Source organism: Papilio machaon, chromosome Z (assembly GCF_912999745.1).
Source record: "Papilio machaon chromosome Z, ilPapMach1.1, whole genome shotgun sequence".
In the NCBI taxonomy this organism is placed as follows: Eukaryota; Metazoa; Arthropoda; class Insecta; order Lepidoptera; family Papilionidae; genus Papilio; species Papilio machaon.
Genome location: NC_060016.1, coordinates 423,753 through 437,937, shown reverse-complemented (window position 1 = coordinate 437,937; position 14,185 = coordinate 423,753). Strand labels below are relative to the sequence as shown.

General features: G+C 33.5%; 1 protein-coding gene across 3 annotated transcripts; it reads right to left on the bottom strand.

The window, feature by feature from the left end:
* Nucleotides 1-506: 506 nt before the first annotated feature.
* LOC106715944 (serine/threonine-protein kinase tricornered) lies at nt 507-11,087 on the bottom strand. Of its 3 annotated transcripts, none has more exons than XM_014509351.2 (11): nt 10,711-11,087; nt 9,799-9,879; nt 6,962-7,126; nt 6,324-6,471; nt 6,062-6,172; nt 5,717-5,958; nt 5,290-5,468; nt 4,540-4,711; nt 2,687-2,851; nt 1,899-2,062; nt 507-1,337 (listed from the first exon to the last, which is right to left on the bottom strand). In XM_014509351.2, the coding sequence occupies exons 3-11, from the start codon at nt 7,117-7,119 to the stop codon at nt 1,222-1,224; spliced, it is 1,455 nt and encodes a 484-aa protein (XP_014364837.1). In that variant the 5' UTR covers nt 7,120-7,126; nt 9,799-9,879; nt 10,711-11,087; the 3' UTR covers nt 507-1,221. The 3 variants fall into 3 exon arrangements, with proteins under 3 accessions (XP_014364837.1, XP_014364839.1, XP_014364838.1); XM_014509353.2 differs by having other exon boundaries at nt 5,329-5,468; XM_014509352.2 differs by having other exon boundaries at nt 6,962-7,094.
* Between the last annotated feature and the right edge of the window lie 3,098 nt (nt 11,088-14,185).

The window sequence follows — 14,185 nt, the reverse complement described above, 5'->3', positions numbered from 1 at the left end:
AATTGTCCTTTAAATCAGACGTGCTTGTTTTTTCAACTGATTTTTTTTAGAACTGAAATAGTGTCGTCTAAATAACTTCATGTTGTGGCAGTAACTTAACCTTTGGACGGAATTCCAAGTGAAGTGAGTGCTGGCGTACTAACCACACAATACTATACAGTTATATACATAAATATATATGGACCGGGTAAGCGGCGCGGTGCGATAACACATGTATGTCAATTAAAACAAGCACTTCCAAATTTAGCCGTATTACATATGCATGTGTTACATTAGAATTAAAAAAAAATAATATATAAATGCCCTTGAAATAACAAATTGAAATGGCAAGGGAGATACGGCACTTAGTATTTTTTGAAATATGTTAGTAAACATTTTAACTTAAGTTATACAAATTCAGATAGACATTTTCCAAACTCTTGACATCAGTTGAGTTACAAATGCCTTTTGAATGGACTAACACTTAACAAGCCATATTGCAAATAATTAATAATTACATATAATTTAAAAAAAATAATATTAGGAGGAGGTGTTATGAATAGATGTAAAGTAGGGGCCAGGGATGCGCCGCTTCAAACTCACCTCAACAATAACCTTCAATTAATTCATATGTAAACTACATAGTGTATAAAGAAAATCTCGCTGCTGTCAAATGTAAATAATTCTTTGCAATAGACAGATGTAATCACCATTCGAAAAATACATTTTTTTTTTTATTAATTTTGATGATCGTTTTTATACAATCTAGGTGAGCTTCGAATAACATAACTAGAAATGCTCTAAATGAAATCGGTACAGATTACGACGGAAAATGATAGAACATAGTGAGAGAGATAGTCACTCAGCATCAATGGCGGAAAGTCTTCAACCATCTTGTTACACAACACATATCTTACAAATAACACATCTAATAAAATTACAAACAATCATAACATTTGTGTGTTTGTATTGATTTAGTAATTATATATTGTTTTATAATAAAAATGCACACGTTTGAGTTCTAACACGTGATCACTGGAACACCGACTGTGTTAATCACAGTATAGTACATGCTGCACAATCGAATACACCCGAGCGAGTTGGCCGCCTGTTGCGAGGGGTGGTGGGGTGAGAGAGAGATGGTAGGGGCGGGGTCGGGGGGTGGATTACAGTCGGCAGGGTGGTATCGGCGGCGGTGTAGCTTGCGGGCTCCGGCAGCAGCGTTCTCTATGAGATGGAGGCTCATTTCTTGGTAGGGGTGCCGCGCTGCGTCAGGCCCTCGAAGCGCTTGAACGTGTAGTTTATGAAAACCCAATCTTTGTAAGCCACTTCGCCCTCTTGTGATATAGGCGCCGCCGCTGTAACGTAAATTCATGTGTTTTATTGTCAAGAAAATTTACTCGATTATGATTCAAATATACAAAAATAAAAATCAATATTTGGTAAAATAGAAACAAAGTTTTTTTATGAAATCAATGACTGAAGTAAGTTTGCAAATTTTCCGTGTTTCAAAACATATTTAACCGACTAAGGAGAAATATGTATAAAATAATGTATCAAATTCAAGTCAGATTTTTAAACAAACAAACTATATTTACTATAAATCCATATTTTTATATCATGAGGTTAAAAACGAGCAAGCAGTCACGACATCCGAAATTTCGGATGCGGTGCCTACCTTTAATCGGCGAAGGAAGAACGCACAGAAAGAGAATATATCCCCTTCCTATGCATTCCTGCCTCCATTAAATTCACTTCCCTTTCCTTATAAGTACGCCTAATCATCAGACTATATGCGAACTTGATTCCACTTCTGTCTTCTGTGTGGTCTTTGGTATTGCACCGAAGGAGCCGGCACATTTTTACAACAGACGTTGTTGTCGCTGACGTCTACCATATTAGAATGTTTGTGTACTCACGTATCTCCAGTTTGACATCGGGGAAGTCGTCAAAGTTGGAGGTGTCATCTATGGAGCGCACGTCAACAGTGATGGCGGCGGGACGCTCGCGCACGTGGCTCCAGTCCACGCCGCGGAAGAAGTTCACAGACTTCACGTCTTCGATGCCGCGCTGAGAGCCCAGTCTAATAGACAAAGGATTTTTTTTAAATAAACCCACGACTAACATGATGTTATCGGAATGTCCCGGTACGGACACAAAGCTCAAGCTCATTCATCAATTATTCAGTTACCATCTCCCTGGCCTTTTCCCACTCACATCGGGTAGGGTCACAAGGTTTTATAAACCTTAAAGTTTTGGCTTAAGTTTTTAAGGCCGGTCGCCTGCCTGTCGACAACTATACTTGGTCATCAATTATTCAGTATATTATTCAATTATTCATTATTTACCTAACCCTTTTAGTTATGGATGCGAGTATCTATTTATTTATTAAATTCCAAAATCTTACCAATGTGAAGTTCTTACAAACTTACAATTTTACCGATGCACTAAAACTATCTATCGCACGCAACTCCGTTCACGCAAAATTAAAAAAAAATACTTAATTAGTAGCCAATGTGTTCTAGGCTATGACCTAAATCTATGCCAAATTTCATCCAGATCCATTCAGCCATTTCGTAGACACCTTCTAACAAACATCCATCCATCTAAACATACGCATTTATAATAATAGTAAGAAGTAGAATGAGGTGTCGTTCAATTTGTTTTATGAATTAACACTTTTGTGTTTGTGTTACTTTCATATTACCTGCGATCTGGTTCCGAGCAGAAGCGCAATATAGTCTCCCTGGCGTCCTCACTGATCGGTATCTCAGGCGGGAAGGTGAGGGACTCGCGCCACGACATCACCTTGCGGTACGTCTCCTGAGGGGACTCCGAGCAGAACGGCGGGTATCCGATCAGCATCTCGTACCTGATCATATAGTGTTACGTATTACGTCAAACTAAAATCAAAATTTCAGCGTAATGTCAGACTAACAATGGGTAAGAAAGGAAGTAAATTAAATATGTTTTAATGCAACTGTCGCAACAGTAATTTACAGTATCAGCAAGTTAATTTAATATATCAAAATATAACATGTTTGTTTTTGTTGTAATAGATTTAGTAAGATACTATTTTATATAGATGTACTATACTATACTGTATTATATTCTCAAAATACTATATTGTACTATACTATATCTCAAAGTAAAACAAAGACGATCATCCACATATGTTCCTATTACTGTATATTTCAAAGTACGCAAGCTGTCAAGGCACAGTTTATATTATATTAAAGCGTTAGCTGTCGCCCGCGACTCCGTCCGCGCTGAAATAAAAAAATCCTAATAAATAGCCTATGTGATCTTCCAGAATATGTTCCACATCCATGCCAAATTTCATCGAGATCCGTTCAACCGTTCCGGAGATCATCCATCCATTTAAACATTCGCATTTATAATATTAATAAGATTGAAGTATAAATATAAATACATTAGTCAATACATTTCGAAGTAGAGTATACATAAGTAGTAGATAATATTTAATTTCACCGCAGGAACAATACAAATTAATTTTAAAATTCGCTAATTACTTATCAAAATCTTAGTCTATGTAAGATAAGTGTAGAGGAAGGGAAATCACCAGCGATAATTAAAAATAATTTTCAAAGGAATTATATATTAAAAATTATATCAAAAATAAAATAACTAATGAGGAAAATAGACAGTTAATACAAACAAGAATAAAAAAATATATATTTTCAATTAAAAATATAAAAGTATAAATAAAAAACGTATATTAAAAAAAGTTCTGTTCGCATCAGCAACAGCAAGCAATGCATTTGCTACAAATTAATTTGTTTATGAATTAACATTATATGATTTAGCTTATTTATCACCTAGAGCGTCAGTGGCTCAGGGGTTAAACACTTGACTTGTAATCTGTAGGTCCTGGGTTCGAATCCCGCCATGTACCAATATGTTTTTCGATTTACATATGTACATTTATCCGACGTTTTTACGATGAAGGAAAACATCGTGATGCTGCACATATCTGAGAAGAAATTCAATATGTGTGAAGTCAACCTGCACTGGGCTGGTTGACTATGGCCTAGTCATCCCTAATTTGGGGGGGAATTATAGTGAGTTGATGATTGTCACCTCCTTGACACCACCTTAGATATGTATATCTAATAAAAGAAGTTACTAAAAATAATCTAAAATTCACTACACCGCTACAATTCTTTCGCATTAGCCAACAGACGCTTAGCTTTTACTGTTTATGGTGTACAAGTTTCGCATAAAACAAACATAATAAATATAAACAGCACACCTTGTGGAAGAAAATTGTATGGGAAGAGTTTAATATTTATGTAACATATACAAAATAATCATTAATCCATACAATTTAAATTAAATGTTTTATCAGTTATCAAACTTGTTAGTATGTGGTTTTGTTTGGTTATTTTTTGTCTACACTTGACATGTTTGTTAAAACTTTGAGACTATCACCTTATGACTATTGTTAATCGCTATCGGAATTATGGATGATGAAGTGTGAGAGGGGGATGTGTTTGGGGGGAGGGGCTTTGGTCATCAGTATCAGTTATATATACTAACATGATAACTCCGAGACTCCACCAATCAGCCTGTGGACCGTAGCCTGTCTGCAGGAAGACCTCAGGTGCGATATAATCTGGAGTTCCGACTGTGGAATAGGCTAACGCGCGTCGATTACGTTTCCAAGACTCGGCTCGACGTTTAGAATCCATCGCAGAAGATGACGTCGATACTGGAGACAAATCACACAAAAATTTATAACACTACACCATACATACAATAAGTACAAGCATATGAAAACCGCTGAATTCCACTCCGGTAACAAATTATATTCAAACATATTGTTATATGTTTTATATGAAAAAGATGTGGTACTACATTATCTTTTTTGTAAATGTTAAATGACAGTGGAAATCAAAGGTTTTACATTGTGCTATATGAAATGAAATTACTCAATAGTGAGAGGACCAATTTATTTTATGCGAGATAGAAGCTCTTGTTGATTGTTAAAAAAAAAAACTTTAATGAAATTGTTAATTAAAAAATGCTTGTTATATTACCGACCACATGAAAAATTACATTTCCTAAACAAAAAAAATTAAATCATCCATTAGAGAAATTGGATAAATATATAAATATATTTAAAATGTTCTACAATTATTACATAAAGTAATATTGATCGGTAATATAATACAAACAAATTACATTGCCTTAATGAGTATTAACAACAGCAAAGGGGAAATGTATGGGGGGCATATATTTAACTTATAAATAACATTTATGGAAGGAATATAATGTTATAACACTGACCTGACTGCGTGTTGTAAATCCATTGTGGTAGATACTCACTGAAATCGGAGGGAGTGGCTCGCGACAAGTCGCGGTAGAAATCTGTGCGGTGGCTCTTCTTCAGACCGGTACATAGTCCGAAGTCACTCAACTTGATATGCCCACGAGCGTCTAATAGCAAGTTGTCAGGCTTTATGTCTCTGAAATGTTGCACGAAATTGTGTTTCTTTATATTTAAAAGTTAACTACAAATAAAGGTAAGTGACAATGTAAAAGTTGGTCATTAGTGCGAGATGACATCTTGACATTGTTTAAGCAAAATTTGAGTTAACTTCTCTAATTATTTGCAGTTAAAATGTTCTAGTTATTTTTCTTTAGGCCTTGATTGCGCTATATCTAGTTTGTTTATAGTTGAAATCTATATGAGAAGGATTTTTTTTAATATTACCTATGTATAAAGCCTAGCTTGTGTATACTGTCAATGGCGAGCGCGGTCTCGGCCACGTAGAACTGTGCACAGTCCTCGCTTAGAGTATCTTTCTTCATGAGCAACGTCATCATATCGCCTCCAGGTAGGAACTCCATGATGAGGTACAGGTTCATGGGGTCTTGGAAGCTGTAGTACATTTTCACCACCCACTGATGGTCAGCCTCAACAAGGATATCGCGTTCAGCTCGCACGTGGGCCACCTGTAACATTTTAAAACCCAATAAGTAGCTAGTTTTTTTTAATGCTAAGAAGGCTTTACCACAAAGCATTGATTATTCAAAAATATTCAAATAATTGTGTCACCTGTTCTTTTTCAAGCATGTCCGCTTTCCTTAGTATTTTCATAGCATACACGTGACCGGTGTCTTTCTTTTGCACGAGCCGCACCTCGCCAAACGCACCACGCCCTATTACCTGTCAACATTTAAACATTTTGTGGCTATTTTTAATACGGTTGAATCGTATCAAAGGGATATGGGGGGACATGGTTGTAAGCTGGGGTTGGGGGGATATTAATAAGTACTTTAATTAGGAGGATACCAGAGATACTGGACTGATGACAAACCTTTAGCGGCTCGAAGTCTTCAACGCCGAGACGCGATCGCTTCAGCCTTAGGAATTCGGTCTCTTTCTGCGCGTGCTGCTGCCGCTTCTCCTGCTTCTGACTCTCTGTGAGATTCTCATCTTTGAGAGACTCCTCGAGTTTTTCCAGTCTTAACAAAACAATACACACTATTAAAATGTTAAAGGAAAATGTGCAAAAACAATCAACAAGCATACAATAATAAATCTATTTGAGATAGTATAAAATTAAGTAAATATATGAATTAAAAAAAAATCCGTATTAAACGATCCTGAACAGAAGCAAGGTAACCGTCAATGCTTAAAAGAATACTAAATATAAATGCCACTTTGCGGTTCACGTCCAATGTCACTTTGATATTTACGTACTAATGTGAACTCGTAGTATTTCAACTACTTAATATGTGGAGAGATCTTGGTTAATTACTAGTTTATCATACTAATATATAATGCGAAAGTTTGGATTGATGTATGTTTGTTTCTACGTACAACTTATCATTTATACCACGCGAAAGAAGAAGCGTAGAAAAGCTAATTCGTTATAAAAAAAACCTACCCTTCTTCAAGAATAATGGACAAGTAGTGCATAACGCACTATATGAGAGTTGTTTGTATCCATACCTCTGTTTCCTCTCATAGTGCTGGGCAATGAGATTCGTGTAGAAGTTTTCTAGGGTGACTTTGGCCTTGGTGGCCTTATCAAGGGTGTGCCCGCTGAAGCGGACACTGTCGCTGCCCGTCATCTCCAGCACCCCTGCAACAACACGCGCGCCGCTCATCACCCACCTTTATTACAACAAACAAGTCACATGTTAAAACAAAAAAAAATCTAATAAAAAAACCATTAAAATCTATATAAGTATTCATCATTCACTTTTTTTTATTTCTGTAGATCAAAAATAAACAAAAACAACAATAGTATTATTATTACGATTATGAGTAACGTCAGCTCACTACGTCTTCTAACGTTCATTGCCTCGAAAAGTACTATTAATCACTACCAATGTAAACACAGGGTAAAAATGTGACTATATAAGAAATGTATGAATGTATTATATACAATTAGTTAGCATAGTCAATAGAGATGAATGGAGGAATAATACATACTGTGCCGACTCTCCATAGGGATAAGGGCAGGTTGATGATGAGTTAGCATAGTCAATATACTTTACATAAATATCATAAATAGCCCTCAATAATGTTTATATTTCATAATACAACTGGAGTGTTTTCACTATATAGATGACGCAATGAAAGTACATAATGACGTCATTTAGATTATACAATTAAAAATTACTTTAAATTATTAATTAAACACATTCATTAATTAATTGATTGTAATTAATGATATTATAATTAATTTGTCTTCAGTAAATAATCAACCAAAATTTATTTATTAATAAAACGGACGGTCATTGCAAATGCCAAAGTCATGTCAATGTCAAACGTTTTAATATTAAAAAATAATGTCATAGTGCAAGTAAAAGGTTTAAAAATATAACGAAAACAACACTATTCAACAGGTATTGCTATAAATCGAAAAAACTAAGCTATCTTTTAAATTAGACTAAACTATATCCGAAAAAGCAATTACATAGTGTTAGGTTAAGTAGTTTTTTAGTTTATCACACACATAGATGGTAGCACGAGACTTCTGACTTATATAAAAGCAAAATATAAATCTACCAATAAAAGATCTATGTATTGTCCATACATTTTATAAAAGAACAAGTATAAATGGCTGAGGTGCATATGAATAACAATAATTGATTGGTTAACGGTACTGTTCAAATTGCTATTATTACAAGGCGAGAGGCCCCGCGTCATTTTCACGCTACGTAATTCCTTTAACAGCCGGTGACAACCATGTTTTGTTTAGAACAACTGAACTACCTATGTCTCAGTGACTGCTATCAAAACACAAGCTAACCCTTCTGTGTATTTCCACTATCATGATATTAATACATATTGCCATCCTTTTCATTTTCTTTCAAAACAGAGACAACAATTTTAAAAGAAGTGTCTTGGCAGTAGAATTCTATGATAAAGTTAATTAAATGCTTTCTTTCTCTATCTTTCTTCCGTAAAAACACCCATTGTAATATATAATTTACAAGATGTTCTGTTTCAATGTATATGACATAATACATTTACTGCTTTAAATTAATATGGCGGTTAGAGCCCTTAACAATCTAAGAACAGCAATACCAAAACTTTTCTTTGTGACCAGCAATCAAAGGTTATCTTTTTAAAACTATAATACAGAATAACAATAATTATTGTTCTCTATGAGCTCATTGCTGTGGCATTCCAATATTATATTTTATAAATAATGTTGTCATCATGTATCTAAATATGAATGAAAATATAAGGCGCAAAATTATACAAAACATGATAATCTTAACCAGGGATTACCAAAGTGGTTCATATCAAACTTAAATTCTTACTGTGTCTTCTTCTATTGACCTAAATAAGAATGATACAAATAATAATAATAATTGATCTTAAAAGAAGGTAATTTGGCCATGGGGGACTGAGGTAACAGTTCATTTAGGAAAAGGGGTCACTTGTCCAAAATAATTTGGGGATCCCTGATCCCTGATCTGACTTTGGGAATACATATAACCCCACAAGATTGGTCTAGCTGCTTGGGTTATAGCCCTATAACCTAAGCGGCTAGACCAATCTATTTGTACAAATATATAACGAATAAATTCCAATATTTGAACAAAAATAAGCTACAAAAGGCTATAAGTTCACTAAAGTGAAGGTTTTCATATGCATTATATGACAGAATGCTAGTCTATCATATCTATATATATAAAAGAAAGTCGTGTTAGTTACGCTATTTATAACTCAAGAACAGCTGAATCGATTTGACTGAAAATTGGTGGGCAGGTAGCTTAGAACCAGGAAACGGACATAGGATAATTTTCACCCCGTTTTCTATTTTTTATTCCGTGCGGACGGAGTCGCGGGTAAAAGCTAGTTTTATAATAATTAGAAGTGGTCTAATTATATCAATTTATTTATTTGAACAAGATGATGACTAGTTCATAGAAATTATTTATTTATCTTATAACTATTCCAATAAAACATAACTGCTTATGCTATTGATCACTGAGATTAATAATAAGATCAACAAGCTTCATCATTGTCCTAAACAAACCCTCAGCCTATTAGTGCTTCAAAACATTTTCTAACTAAACATCTGCCAACTAATGGAAATTCATTATTTTTATGAAACACTAAATAGAATTTAATAAACACTCAACACTCGTCCAATCTGCTGAGGGAGAGCCGTAATCAAGAAACTGAACTGAACTGACTTTAATAAATCAAGGCATTTAACATCGAAAAAGAGTTGAGATTTCCTAATTATTCCCTTATACATAGATCTCATTTATAGAGAAATCATTACTTAAGAATAATTAGAGTTTCTTTTTAAGTGAACTTACCGGGTGGATGGGGCGCTGGCACAGGTGTATCTGGGGCCACCGTAGTGCCCGGGGTGCTTTTTCCCCAAGACACGGCTCAATCTGTACAAAAAAGAAAATTATTATATTTTGAGTCTAATTATTACTCCACTAACTTCACGGACATATATATAACACCCATTCCTTTCTTTTGATGTCATAGTGATGTAGTCCAGTAGTTGTTTCATTTAAGATTAATTTCTTATAGCATACCACATTCGTGACCTCTTTTATCAAGTAATTTTGAATTATTTACATAACACAAAAATGGTAAATAGTAATTATGTGACACAATATAGCTCTACAAAAGGTTTATCAAATAATATTGATATTTTTTTTTTAGCAAAGTGGGTCATTTCATTGGATTCACTAGATCCTGCCATTATGACAATACATATCACAAATCAGATGACCTTCATGTTTAAATTTTTTGCTTTTTAATAATGTAATACTTGTATCAAGCAATTGTTTTATCTAAAGCCATTTAGTTTAGATTTTTAAGACAACTGTTATTGTTGTTTGTCATTTCTACAGCAAAAACAGGCATGTTGAGTAAGGTTTGACCCCATCTGATTATACATCACATTTCAAGGAATTAGTACTTTATTTTTCAATCTTGTATGAATTGGCTTGCACCAATAAATGAGTTTTATGATCGTATACATTTTTGTGCAAGTAACAGTAAATATCAATGATTTAGTACAATATACCTTACTACAACATTATTGGAAAGTATTTTTCATTGTTCAGTTTGAATATAGACATCATGGTCGTGCGCTGGTGCGCAGTGATTACAGCTGCTATTTATATTTATAGACACAAAAACGTTACATTATTGTATACACAAGAGGTCATACTATTTATCACTTTAGCTTTATATTATCTAATACCCACCTTAATTGACACTACCGCACAAAAAAATTGCCTCTTCAACGCCCGTACCTTCACACACTGATAAATCGAACGGCATAAAACAATAATCTTGCACAAAAAAGACTAAAATCGATATTGTAAACCGTAACAATCGTTGCAGTAATGAAGAAATTAAAATAAGGTCACTGCTTTAGCGCTGCCAATATATACGCGGATCTCTGAATTGTGTTAGAAATCGCTTAATACTGTTTTGAGTTTTACAATCCTATACAAATTACTTGTTATAGTGCAAGGACACGATAAAACTGTTAATTAAAACTATTCATCTCCATCCATCGCAAGAAATCGAGTACATAAATATGGAATGGAAGAAATGGCACAGAGGAAGGAAGTGAGGATGTAAGACAAGAGCACAGATAACTTTTGAGTAATTGAAAAATGAAACACAGGTAATAAAGTTCTTCCAAAAATTGATATTTTCGGAATTTTATAAAAAAAAGACTCAATTTCAGCAGGATTAAAAATCTCTTTATGGTCTCAGATTTATGACTACTAAGCTATCGCCCGCGACTCCGTCCGCAAGGAATTAAAAAACAAAACTTTATTAGCAGCCTATGTGTTCTTCCACTCTATGCTCTACCACTATGCTAAATTTTATCAAGATCCGATCCGGAGAAACCTTTAAACAAACATCCATCCAAACATTCGCATTTATAATATTAGTAAGATAATAATAGAAGTTCAGAAGACCTTTTGAATGACCTTTCTATTATGTACTTTGACTATAGAGAAACGGACTAGGTAAAGTCGCAGTTGTACTAAATAAATTACCAGGTACTCAAAAGTAACATCGCCATTACAATAAAATACTTTGACGATTCGACGATACTCAATCAATATTCAATACTCAACAAGTCAATAATGTCAATGCCATGGTAACACACTTTTTGTCATGAAATTGCTGTTGCCATTATAAGAAATTAGTTGTGTAAGTAGGTTTTCCATTTGTGGCATTTTAATCTATGATTGGTGATTGTTTATACTCTTTGTAAAAAATCTGTGTTTTACGGAATGGGCGGGAAAATTTATATAAAAGTTGGAGTGAGAATGAAACCTCCGTGAAGTTGGCCCCCTCACTTTGATTTTTTTAACTTTTTTTTACGCCAATCGTTTGAGAATCGTTTGAGAGGGTTTGAGAGAAAAGAAATATCGTTTGAGAGTTCCTAATTTCTCCGTAAAAACAATTTCAAATTCTAGTGTGAAGTTGGCCCCCTCACTTTACTTTTTTTTATTTTTTTCAATGCGAATCGTTAGAGAGTCGTTTGAGAGGCATTAAGAGAAAAGAAATATCGTTTGAGAGTTTTTACTTTTTCTGTAATAAATATTTTAATTCTGGGCATCGAAAGTTACAAATCGATTTTCCTTTTTTTCCGAATTAAATATGGCAATCATGCACTTGGACGTTTCAAATTTATTGTGTAGGTAGAGAATGGTAAGAGAGTGATTGAGAGAAAAGAGAAATCGTTTGAGAGTTAATACTTTTTCTGAAATAAATATTTCAATGTCGGAATCGAAAGTTACAAATCGATTTTTCTTTTATTACGACTTAAATATGGCAATCATGCACTAAGACGTTTCAAATTTATTGTGTAGGTAGAGAATGCTTAGAGAGTGATTGAGAGAAAAGAGAAATCATTTGAGAGTTAATACTTTTTCTGAAAAATATATTTCAATGTCGGAATCGAAAGTTACTAATCGATTTTCCTTTTATTACGAATTAAATATGGCAATCATGCATTAAGATGTTTCAAATTTATTGTGTAGGTAGAGAATTCTTAGAGAGTGATTGAGAGAAAAGAGAAATCGTTTGAGAGTTAATTCTTTTCCTGAAATAAATGTTTCAATTTCTGAATCGAAAGTAATAAATCGATTTTCCTTTTTTCCGAATTAAATATGGCAATCATGCAGTTAGACGATTTAAATTTATGGTGTAGACAGAGAATGGTAATAGAGTGATTGAGAGAAAACAGAAATCGTTTGAGAGTTAATACTTTTTTTGAAATAAATATTTCAATGTCGGAATCGAAAGTTACAAATCGATTTTCCTTTTATTACCAATTAAATATGGCAATCATGCACTAAGACGTTTCAAATTTATTGTGTAGGTAGAGAATGCTTAGAGAGTGATTGAGAGAAAAGATAAATCGTTTGAGAGTTAATACTTTTTCTGAAACATATATTTCAATGTCGGAATCGAAAGTTACTAATCGATTTTTCTTTTTTTCCGAAATAATTATGGCAATCATGCACTTAGACGTTTCAAATTTTTTGTATAGGTAGAGAATGATTAGGCAGTGATTGAGAGTAAAGAGAAATCGTTTGAGAGTAGATACTTTTCCTGAAATGAATATTTCAATTTCGGAATCGTAAGTAACAAATCGATTTTCAAAAACTTACAAATCTCAAAAATTGAAATATTTATTTTAGAAAAAGTATTAACTCTCAAACGATTTCTCTTTTCTTTAAATCAATCTATAACCATTCTCTATCTACACAATAAATTTGAATCGTTTATCCTCATGATTCCCATATTTAATTCGAAAAAAAGGAAAATCGATTTGTAGCTTTCGATTCCGACAGTGAAATATTTTTTTCAGGAAAAGTATTAACTCTCAAACGATTTCTCTTTTCTCTCAATCACTCTCTTACCATTCTCTGTCTACACCATAAATTTAAATCGTCTAAGTGCATGATTGCCCTATTTAATTCGAAATAAAAATAAATCGATTTGTAACTTTCGATTCCGACATTGAAATATATATTTCAGAAAAAGTATTAACTCTCAAACGATTTCTCTTTTCTCTCAATCTTTCTATTACCATTCCCTACCTACACCATAAATTTGAATCGTTTAAGTGCATGATTGCTATATTTAATTCGGAAAAAAGGAAAATCGATTTGTTACTTACGATTCCGATATTGAAATATTTATTTCAGGAAAAGTATCAACTCTCAAACGATTTCTCTCTTCACTTAATCACTCTCTTACCATTCTCTACCTACACAATAAATTTGAAAGGTCTTAGTGCATGATTGCCATATTTAATTCGAAATAAAAGGAAAATCGATTTGTAACTTTCCATTCCGAAATTGAAATATTTATTTAAGAAAAAGTATTAACTCTCAAACGATTTCTCTTTTCTCTCAGTCACTCTCTAAGCATTCTCTACCTACACAATAAATTTGAAACGTCTTAGTGCATGATTGCCATATTTAAGTCGTAATAAAAGAAAAATCGATTTGTCACTTTCGATTTCGACATTGAAATATATATTTCAGAAAAAGTATTAACTCTCAAACGATTTCTCTTTTCTCTCAATCACTCTATTACCATTCTCTACCTACACCATAAATTTGAAGCGTCTAAGTGCATGATTGCCATATTTAATTCGGAAAAAAGGAAAATTAATTTGTTACTTTCGATTCAGAAATTGAA

Coding starts and splice junctions, on each gene's coding strand:
- LOC106715944 (XM_014509351.2), bottom strand. CDS start 7,119: ATGAGCGGCGCGCGTGTTGTTGCAGGGGTGCTGGAGATGACGGGCAGC. Junction 5,959..6,061: donor ACATGCTTGAAAAAGAACAG/GTGACACAATTA, acceptor AAAATGTTACAG/GTGGCCCACGTGCGAGCTGA. Junction 2,852..4,539: donor TGGAGTCTCGGAGTTATCAT/GTTAGTATATAT, acceptor CTATATGATCAG/GTACGAGATGCTGATCGGAT.